Here is an 11,319-nt window from a genome sequence, read left to right on the forward strand (position 1 = left end):
AAAAAGTTTTCAAAAAATTATTAATTGTTTAATTTCATCGATATTAAAATTTTTAATTTACCGCGGAAGGTAATTAAAATAAATATAACGCGAAATAAATTGTTTTTTCTATATACATATACTTGAAATTTGAATTTTAAGATTGAGTCACGAAGAGACAGTCATTATCTATTCTCGAATAAATAACGGAAGTAAAAATATATTTGATAAGTTTTATACAGCAAATTTTTTAACTTCATTTTCTTCTTTAATTAACTTCTCGTGGTCGTGCATTTCGATACGATCGACGCTCGCATATAGTTCGAGCCGTACGAAATATTTGTCGGTAACTATAATAAACCGACTATGGGAGGAGAGAATTTCTTCCTTCCTGATCTCTGGTCAAAATGACCAGACTGTATGGCCGGGAGCAACGAATGGTAGGTCCAATCTGGCCCAACAAAGGAATACGACGAAGTAAGTGGTCAATATTGACCACTTTGATGATATGTGTTGTACGAAATAAGTTGATTTCTTCTTACATGCCAAAATTCGGGTGGGTTATATTTTTATCTTCTTTACATATTCTTGCATATGTGCAAGATGAAAAAGACCCCTATTAAATCGCGCGCGTACAATCCCAAATCGGACTTCTTATAAATCGCACCGCGGTTTTAACGACGGACTTGTAGGTTTATTAACAAAATGTTGAAACGCGGGTAGGTAGGAAAATGGATAAGACTATATAGCGGAGTACGGATAGGTAGGGAGGGATTCGGGTAGGCAGGGACAGGGGGACATAACTCGATAATGTTTTTCTGGTATAACATTTAAAACACTACCTTAAAAGATGCGAAAATATAACATAATAAAAATTCACAAAAGAGAAATGCGATAATATTTTATGATGTGATTTAGTATTATGAGAGCTGTTTCTTTTTATGATTTATTTCTCCTTTCAAAGTATGTGCCTGTGAAATCAAAGATTTATTCTCAAACACGGGATAAGGTACTCCTTCAAAGTTATCGATGACGTTCCTTTCTATTCCTCTATAATCCATTTTCTTTCTCCTATGTAGGTCTTGGCTTCCATTATTGTCCTTATTGTTAATAGCGGGATTGTGTTTGTTTGACCTTTTAGGCAATATAGCTAGTAATCAAGACATTTTTCACTTGAAAAGGACCGGAATTCTAGGTCGAAACGTTGTGTAATTCTTTTAATAAAGTATTGCCAGATGCATCGAATAATTTTTCCCATTACGTTTGCAATTTGATTTCTGCAATTATAACTTTGCATAATATATTAATTTGAGTACTAATCTTATTTACGATTATGTAAAGGTAAAAATGTTTTTATTACAATGTTATTTATATTTACACAAATGGGATTATAAAACGTACAAGTAGTAGCTTCTACACATTCGTTACATCGAAAATTAAAAATTCTTACAATGAAGTTTGCGAAAAATGAGAGTCATGGACACAATTTATACGTATATTAGAGGTATATTGACTATTTTTCCCATCCAAACTTATACAACATGTTCTTTATACAAAATGCAAAAGTCGTCTCGCAGACTGATTTTCATACACTTTAAATATACACCTCGAGTCTCGCATATGTATACAAAATTGACTTGGCATAAGGAATACTTCTCGCTTATATTGTACATCATTTCACGAGTCACATCTCACGACAATGCGTGCTGCAGTTATGCCGCATTATATTAGTCACTGGTACTATATATTACAACTTTGTACACATTAGAGGTATGAATATCAAAATAGGAATATATATTTCTTTAAATTAAGTACCGTTATTGTCATAGGCGATAAAAATATTCTGGTATAGTCCGAGATAAATAATTATTTTTACAAGAATCATCATATGTTTGCGCGTACAAAATATGTGCTCGCGCACACATACCCGCAGAAACGCCGAGGAATACTATTAAAATAAATAATAAATAGATCTCAGAGATTCAGTATCGTAATCGCTCCTAATCACATACATACACACTGCATGTTACATTGTTACACTTCTACATTAATCTACATGATTAATGTAGAAAATAAAATAAATAGTAATATCTGCAAATTTTGTCACACAATAAAGCGTCATCTTCGCAAAATTTCACAATTACATTTAAAATCGCATTCTAGTGATAGTAAAATCTTTAGTTTTTTTTAAATTAAATAACGAGTATGTATATATACATCTTAGTAAATGCTTTTTTCCGTTATGTATTACAAACATTACGAGTATGCACACCGACACAAATGCATTAGTGTCAGTCTCTATTAAACAAAGGCACACTGGCAAGTATTGCCTTCCTTCTCTCTTGAAAGAGTACAAATCATACAATGTCCTTATGTGCTTGCAAATAGTACACGACACAAACTACTCTTGTGACGCCGTAGTCACTAATTAAATAAATTTATCTAAAATATATATTTTAGATAGTATTTATCTAAAATAATCTAATATATTGCTTTATATAAAATTGTACATATTATTGTCCTTGGTAATACTATTACACGTTCGACGAATACTATTACAGTGTTAAAATATCCAGATAACATCCGGTTTTTTATATATATACAGGGTAGCTCATTTTAATCAATCCACTCAAATATCTCAAAACGTATAAGTTCCAGAAAAAAACTTTTCAGACAAAAGTTTTCTTCTGGAACTTAAACGTTTTGAGATATTTGAGTGGATTGATTAAAATGAGCTACCCTGTATATCATTTCGGTTAATATTTTCTTTTGATTAAAAACTTTAACAATTTATAACTTAAAATCTTTTAATAATTCACGCATTAATATTTGTCAAAAATGTAAACATAGTCCGCTCCTAATATTAAATTTCAATTAAGTAAATACAATGTTGGTTCTCACAAAGAAAGTCTATTTAAGACTTAAAAAATTCGATGCACAAAACACAAGATAAAAAACGCAACAAAATTATTTCCGAAAATATTCACGTACATACATATATAAAAATGCAATTTATGTTATGTTTCGTTTTTAAAAATCCGAGTAAGGACAACTCATGTTACATTATTCGCTTGAGACAAAGAGTAGAACAGAAGAATAGGGTGCTAAGGATAAGGGAGGGGGAGAGGAAAGAGGAAGAAAAAACAGGAAGAGGTATAATGGAAAATCTATTAATCTATCCTAGTCAGCCTTCTGTGTTTCCCCGCTTTGCGTGGTACTTGAGCAGTAGCTGCCGGTCCCCCCGGTACTTGTTATTAATGTTTTGCGTTAGAGTCTGAATCTGGCTCAGAACTGGAACCGGAAGACTCCCCAGCATTAATGTTCGCACTGCAGCGCGAGCTCCTTCGACTACTGCTGCCCGAGTGCCGGCATTTTTCACGATCCATTCCACCTATAATTTTCATGAAAGTGAACATATTTTTTACCATTCCCTCGTATTGATTTCAGGAAATATTATAACAACTAAATGGTAGCTAAATATGTAAAGACATAGTATAAAAATAGCACAAAAAATTAAAAAGATACACATCGGCTATTTTTATTTCTGTCTGAGTCTTGTAATGTGCACAGATTTTAGCGATATCATTTTCAAAGGAACAGAAATTTCATTAAGGAAATTATGGATATTTACAATCTTTAAAAAAAAACAGTGAGATAATTCGCAAGCGAATACATCCAGCAATATTTTATTACAGTTGCATGCGTTAGTAAAACAAGCATTTCGAATTAATTAAAAATCTCGAGACTAACATTAGGGAAATATTTTGGAATAACTTTTGAAAATTGTTCAAAATAAGTACTCACCAGCCAACGGTGTGTGAACTTCGACCTTGATGTTCGCCGTTGCGGTGACCTTAGTGGTGATGTGCGACGTGGGCGGAACCGGCGACGTTCGACTAGACCCACTCGTATCCGAACCGCTACAGTTCTGTTAGTAAAAAAAAAAAAGAAAGAAAGAACACGCTCGTTAGTCATGCTCAGAGAGGCGTGACAAATTTATTGGAGAAAGTATATCCCATGCTGATGAACAATCGATCGCGGATCTCAACGCACCTGATTGCCACATGTGGACGTGGTCTCCACCTTGAGTTCCGGCTGGACAATAATACAGGATTCTTGCGTGCTGTGCCACGAGTTAGGCTCCTCGCTGATAGTCGTGAGCGATGGCTCGGCATGCAGCCGGGCATTGTCGATTTTGTGAGATCTCCTCGGCGGTGTGGGCAGCTTGGATCTTCTCACGACGGGCGACGCCGGCGGTGTTGGCGTGGATATACGATCCGGATGATCGTTGGGAATTACTTCCGCCGACGGGCCGATCAGAGACAAGAGAATAGGGAAGAAGAAGACGCCATTCACAAGGCTGATGGCGATCACGCAGAGTAATACAAGGAAAAAATAATTGACTATGAAATTGAACTCCGAAAAAGCCAGCATGATCACAGCGAGCAGCGAAGTGAGTGCACTATGGATAACCGGAGCAAACATGTGTTTCAGAGCTAACCGCATCCTGCGGTCTCTGCTGCCTACACTGGTAACAAAACTCTGAAAAAAAATATCACAAGTTGATGGTTTATGCGAAATAAAAGTCTCAATAGAAAAACCAATTAGAGTCAAAACGGAACTATATCAATAACAACGGGAAATAACAATTGTAACAAAGTCAAAAGGATTCGATCTTTTTTAAACTTTGAAAAAGTTTTCACTTTTGACATCACAAACCCAATGTGAGCGAAACAATAGACAAAAAGATTAAATGAAAAATATGCCAATAAAGAAGATATGTCTTACCAGACAGATGTGCACCGTAAAATGAACAGCTATGCCCACACTAACCACTAGCAGTACGGCAGGCACCGCGCTCAGTTTGATGTCGAGCAGGCTCATGATGCCTAGTAGTTGTGCGATAACACTGAGAAGAGAGATGCCGACCAGTACGGCGGCCCATATATTCAACAGGAGAAATCCGATCACCACGATGCTCACACCCCATGCAGCTAGAAGAGCAATGCCCATGGAGCTCCTCAGATTCATATATTGTTCCCAAAAAAGGAACAGTATGCCGGACGGGAAATTCGACAAACCGCGTTCTTCAAACTTCTTGCATAATTCCCGGACACTACCGATCAGCTGTGTGATATCTTGCGTATCCGTGAGCCTGTGCAAGTAAAATGGCATTTGTGCGTAGGTAAGCGGCATGCTCTTAGGGATCTTGAGCTCGTGATCATTAATGTAGATCCACTGGCGTGGCTCGGGTCTCAGATTCCCCTGCGAAGCACCGTAAGCTAGCGCGTCGTTGGACGCCCATGCACTCAAGTAGTTATAGAAGGCGCGTGGATTGATGATACCCTCCGAATCGACCAGTCGCACCTCAGTAATCAGCGTTTTGTCGATTGGATTGTCAACATAACCGGTCTGCACGAGCAGTTTGTACGCCAGGATTGCCTCGTCGCTGGCGTTCGAGAACCATCTTTCCTGGGTGATGCAGCCGTTTTCGTAGTCCTTGTCGAATGCCGTCTGCAGACCCTTCAGCCAATCGCGGAACATACCAAGCCAAAACTCGGGCAGACCACCATTGTCGTTCTTGATGACGTTCTTGATCCGCATGAAGGCGTCGTGATACTCGTATAACAATCGCTGATTATTCGGATACTCAAAATCTCGGCCGGTGACCGCGTACATGCTGTAGAAGCCGAAATGTTTCGCCTGGGCCGACAGAAACGCGTGCTCGTTTGAGTTCTGCGGCACCAGGTCGGTCAAATCTAGGCCGTCACGTAGGCGTATCGCCTCCCATATGCTGCCAGCCAGCACGACAATCAGGATTATCATGCCGAACACTTTGGTAGCCGGTCGATTGATAAAGGGTGCGTAATGCCGAGACGCGAGCTGCGTCAGAGAAAAGCTCAGACAATCATCTTGCGAACAGCCGGTTAGCGCGTCCTCCTCGGTGCACTGTTTATCCAGTTCCGCGTCGATAATATTTCCACCTATCTGCAACATGAATAAGATATTTATATACGATTCTGCATTAATTTGAACTTGATGCAAAAACGAAGAAAGCAATTTTATTTTTCTATCGTTTTACTCTGCTGTTAGTAAAAGAGAGCCCTTCTCGATTCTTGTTGCAACCAAGCGGCCATTTATAAAAGCAATTTGTTCAGCCTCCCATAAATTGAACATTAAAATATGATATTTCGCAATATAGCTTAAAATGCAATCCAGTATATATACGATATGTATGCATACGTGTACGTCATTTCATACCCAGGATTCGTTCTGCGTATTCTGTGGCGTTAAGATCTGCGTACAGGTCTCCCGTCTCTCAGGCGGTATCGCCCTGGTAACTGTCTGCTTGACCGTACCGTTGCTTTTCACGGAGTATTTATTTTTCCCGAGATTGGGCGCCGGCAAGCAGCAGCAGAGAATGTCCTTCCTGCCGGAACGTCTACGCCGTAAATCCAGGCTGACCATCGCGGGGAATATCAGCAGCATAGCGGCCAAATTGAACAGCAGCAAAATACCAGCTTGTATGCAGAACGTTCGGAGGGCCGGGATCGGGATTATCGCCGCTGCGAAGAAGGCAGCGACGTTGGTGAGGCCTGTCAGCAGCACCGACAGGCCGGTTCGCTTGAGAACGACTCCCGTTTGTTCACTGCTGGGTACCTCGTTTACCGATAATTCGGCATACGTATGCGTCAGCAGGAACATGTCGTGTACGGCCAGACCGAGGGCGAGAAACGGCACTATCTGTGTCGTGGTGGCATTAAACGAGATCCCTAGAAGCGCGCAGAAGCCCAGTCCTGCGGCTATTGTGGCGCAGATCAGCATCACGCCGGCCATTCCCACCCCGGACTGCGAACGCACCGGATCCTTCCAACGAAAGAGGGCTACGCCGGCATAAAGCAACTGGAAAAATACGGCAAAACCACATGAATAGGATAACTAAGTAAAATGATGTCAGCATCTTCAATCTTTCGGTATCACTCCAAACAAATGTATATAATTAATCGTTAATTATGGAGCTATTTCTAACCATGAGTACGCCACCGATCGCGATCTTCATGACGGACACCTCGCTGTACTTCCCGAGGATGTCATTCATGGTGGTTGTGCTGAAAGCGTACAGATTGTACGGCGCCGACCCGTTGACCTCCACCAGTTTCTTCACCTCATTGCTGAACATCCTCTGCCAGGTTTCCAGAACCTTAACCGCCTTCTCCTGCGTCCAGTCGATATGGTGGACCCTGTAGGTGTTCGCCAGGAAATCGTACAGCTCGCGTTCGCCCATCAGCTGCACCACGGTCTGCAGCGCGGCCGCGCGAGTCAAGTGGCCCGTCTTGTTGTGCTTGGCGCCGCCGACCACCAGCTCCTCCGGCCAGTGCATGTATTTGGCCGCGAATCCATAGCAGCCACCTGTCAGTTCGACCCCTATGTCAGGTACCTGTTACAGAAACCGATAACGTTTGGGAAATTAGTAAAATGGCTCAGCTACCCTGAGTAAAATTTTGGGAGCGAAAGGGTATAGTCACTTGTTAAATAACGATAAAACGCCACGTGAAAACTAGAAATATAAAACGGCGACGATTCCCGCGATCAATTCAATTTCGACGACGACGACAATAATCAACGTCGATGAAAATGACAATTAAAAATCAAATTAATCCCCCGTGATTATATTTCTTTTTACGAACGACAACCGGTCCAAGCGCAAGGGACTGGATAGAAACGCGTTTCTTTTCCTGCTCCGCCACCTCAAGCCCTTCCGCAACATTTTGTTTTTCATCTATGAATTTCTCAAGCGTGACCGAGGGCAGAACCGTGTCAAGTCACGCCAGGAATTCCTACGGCAAAGAATTATTACAGGGGGTTCGAGTGACGTTCTTTCTTATAGGGTAGCCGGGGGTGTCGGTGGACCCCACACCGAGAGACTTTATAGGGCTCCTATAAAAGGGCATACCACGGCCGTGGCTTTAGACGATCACAAGCTGCCTTGTCCACTGTCCTTTATATCATGCCAGAACAGATGAGTGTCCACCGCGACGCGGCACGAAGAATAGAATCTCGACAACGGAATTATTACTGTATCCTAACTGAATCTCGAGTAAGACTTTCCTTTCCTCTCCGCGGGCATAGAAACGTCACTTCCCTTTTGAGCCGTGAACGCCGACCAATCTCAATCGCGATTTTTCCCTCACAAAAATACCCAGGCACCCGTGACTCCTAGCATCGCCAGCGATCGAAAATGAAAAGCTCTCCTTGAAGACCAAAACGCCGGAGGAACGGTTAAAAAAAATCATAATTCTCGATCAATCTCACCTCGAATCCAACTAGAATGCTATTTAAAAAAAAAACTGAATAGGCGAAAGATAAAACAATAGAGATGTAGCGAAGTTGTGGACGCAATATTTTACTTTTTCTACCTGTCGATTAAGTGCAATCGGGTGAATTTAATGTCTGGATAATCGTCCTAATTGAATTGAAAGCGCGTCATTGGGCGCCGCTGTATCGCGGAAGCGAACCGACGGGGTACGTGGGAGGGAGAGGCACGCCAAATAAGGCCCCGTAATCGTCCGCGATCGCACGTGTGATTGAAATCGGTCAGTCCACACCTGGGCGGCGTTACGTAATTCCACGAAGAAGCGTGTAGAATGTAGCCGAGCCGAGCCTGGCACGCTTTTCGTGCTTTTTACTCGTGCCCGCGACACGTTCCGGCCGTCTTCCGGCGTTGGTACGCGTTCAAGGGAGAAAAATCGCTCGACGTAGGTCCGTTCATTAGCGTTATATCGGGCTCTCGATCGCAAAAAAAAAAGCAGGCAAACAGTCTACGACGTATCGCCGAGACCGAGTAGACCGCTGAAGGTATTGTGGTGTACAGATTTCGGGCGCTGCTAGATATTACTAGGCATTACTAGGCATTTTTTGGGCATTAGGCCTTGCTGGCGCATTATAAAGACTCTAAAGAGATAAAGCAAAATAAAGCAAAATAAAATAAGGTAATGCCCACCGGGCATTAGTAGGCATTGGTGTAGATAATTTTGGTCAGTGGTTTATCCGTCGGCCGAGAAATCTATCATTTCCATTCTGGCCGAATGTAAAGGCCGAATCAGACTAGCAATTGTCGAAAGCGGGTTCAGGTTTAAAGGCGTTTCCACCGAAGCGCTCACCTTAACCCGATTCTGGGCCCGACTCCAGCCCGACTCTGACCCTCGGTGGAAACGTGGTCCGAGTCGGCAATTGCTAGTCTGATTCGGCCTTAAAACGGTGCCGACGTGTATCGTCTATCAACGGCACGGCGGTTTAATTACGTTGAATCAGCGGCGGGAGAGGGGAAGGGAGTGCAGCGCGTGTGCATCGCCGAGACTCTCCTCTTTGGACACCCCATGCATACGCGGAATACGCGATGCCGGTTCTTGACTTAAACACCCGATCAACGTGCTCCGCCTGCAGCTACACTCGAAATCCTCCGGAGCGTATGCATGTCGCGCGGCATGCGGCCGCGCCGCGTGGCCATTAAGTGCAATTACTTTAAGTACGAGAGCGCGCATACCCGTTATGAAAATAGAAATAGGTGTGCGCCCGAGCGAGAAGGCACGGGGGATGGACGACGAAAAGGTAGGGGAGAAAGAGAGAGAGACGGATCCTCGGCGATGTGCTAATACACGCGTACGGGGCGCGTAGCGATGCGATTCACGTTGTGCACGTGTCAGAGCACGCCGGCCGTGCGTATGTTAATGACACCGAAATGACGGCCGCGTAATGCGATGCGCGATGCGCGTGTGTGGGGACCGCTGCCGGGCCGGGCCGGCCTGGGCCGGGCGTGCTCCGCCGCGACCACCGGCGTAGCGCAATAATGACGCACGTCACTCGATTTTATTATTTTAATGGACCGCCACGCCGCGCCGCACGGCCCACGCGACTCGCATACTCATCGGCCGTTTTCGCGCAGGGACCTCGTCCTTTCATTCAGCCCGAGCCCCCTCCCCTCCCCCCCTCCTCACCTGTTCTCTTTATTTCGCGTTAAGGCCGAATCGGACTAGCAATTGTCGACGCGGATTGGATTGGAATTGGCGATTGTCTTTTAGCCAATGAACGGCTAGCGATTTAATAGACTCTCATTGGCTGTGTTCAGCAGAAGTCAGCGCTTAGTAAGCGCTTTATGCTGATTGGATAGAAGAATAGCTCTCTATTTCAGCACAGATCTGAAAGTATAATCCAATGAGCGCAAAGCGCTTAGCAAGCGCTAACTTCTGCTGAACGCAGTCATTGGCTAGAGGACAATCGTCAGTCGCCAATCCCAATCCAATCCGAGTCGGTAATTGCTAATCTGATTCGGCCTTTAAGCACGAGTCCGCGCCGATCGAAAGTCACTTTAATTGTCGAAGACAACTGGCCCTGGTCGCTTTCCTTCGTTTTCCGAATGAAGACCGCGAGCACGACCGGAGTTCTCTCTCCGTTGATTCTACCGATCCGTCGCCGTTTGTCGAAGCGATCGAAATTCGTATTGAAAGTCAAGGAACGGATCCTTGCGATAGATCGCGAGATTAACTATTTCACCGACGTGTAATCTAAATTGAGGGATGCTGTGGCTCTGCGCGAACACGAGTGATTTAATAGAGGACAGTCTTCTGAGATAGGCTTCTAATATGAGACAGCAGGTTTTCAAAACATCCACATTTAATCACAAATCTTCATTCACAACGACTACACGATCTAACAATGAATTTTCCACTAAACAGATTTCACTCCAAGGGCAATAAATTCACGATGAAACCAGTAGATGATGCCTATTAATTTAGCAGAAACTCCGCTCTCATATTAGCTTATCTCGTAACAGGGGACCTCCCTTTCCTCTAGTTGTAGGGAAAGTATGCTCGGTGTTCGTATGCTACGTTCGTTAAGAGAGATAAATTCGGTTCTTGGAAGAAATTCACAATAAGCGCAAGTGCTGGGATTAATTGCTTGCGCGAGCTCAAGCACGTGAATCTAATAGCAATTTCTCGAGTATATACGCTAAATTTTCACACTGTCCCGTAAGATATTACAACAAACTTCCTCTCTCTCTCTGTCCGCTCACCCTCCCCTCTTGTCTCTTTCCGTTTTTCGCCCCGGCCATTATCATTGTCCCTCGAATGACAATTTCGTTACTCCATCTGCATCTTTCAGCGTACACTTGCTTCACATGCGTTTTCTTACATCACTCAAGTACTCACTATATATTCATACTGCGTTTATTAAAACTATATCTGTATTATTCTTTCCTCTATGCAATCTCCTCTTGTCTCGTCGAATACTCTCTCATCTCATTCTAAACCGATGGGCCTGTAAAGGCCTGTGTCCATGATG

At 43.3% G+C, this 11,319-nt stretch overlaps 1 protein-coding gene across 1 annotated transcript in view; it reads right to left on the bottom strand.

The window, feature by feature from the left end:
• Positions 1–2,791: 2,791 nt before the first annotated feature.
• LOC105560263 (protein patched) overlaps positions 2,792–11,319 on the bottom strand; it is a 15,360-nt gene continuing 6,832 nt past the window's right edge. The window contains exons 6-11 of the mRNA XM_012009212.1: positions 6,983–7,417; positions 6,241–6,882; positions 4,768–5,967; positions 4,033–4,521; positions 3,784–3,907; positions 2,792–3,370 (exon numbers count right to left, since the gene is read on the bottom strand). Coding sequence (XP_011864602.1) covers positions 3,234–3,370; positions 3,784–3,907; positions 4,033–4,521; positions 4,768–5,967; positions 6,241–6,882; positions 6,983–7,417 — 3,027 coding nt within the window. The 3' untranslated portion in view covers positions 2,792–3,233. The remainder of the gene's footprint in view (positions 3,371–3,783; positions 3,908–4,032; positions 4,522–4,767; positions 5,968–6,240; positions 6,883–6,982; positions 7,418–11,319) is intronic.

Source organism: Vollenhovia emeryi, unplaced genomic scaffold (genome assembly GCF_000949405.1).
Source record: "Vollenhovia emeryi isolate VEMERY1.0 unplaced genomic scaffold, V.emery_V1.0 DF939235.1, whole genome shotgun sequence".
Taxonomy (NCBI): Eukaryota; Metazoa; Arthropoda; class Insecta; order Hymenoptera; family Formicidae; genus Vollenhovia; species Vollenhovia emeryi.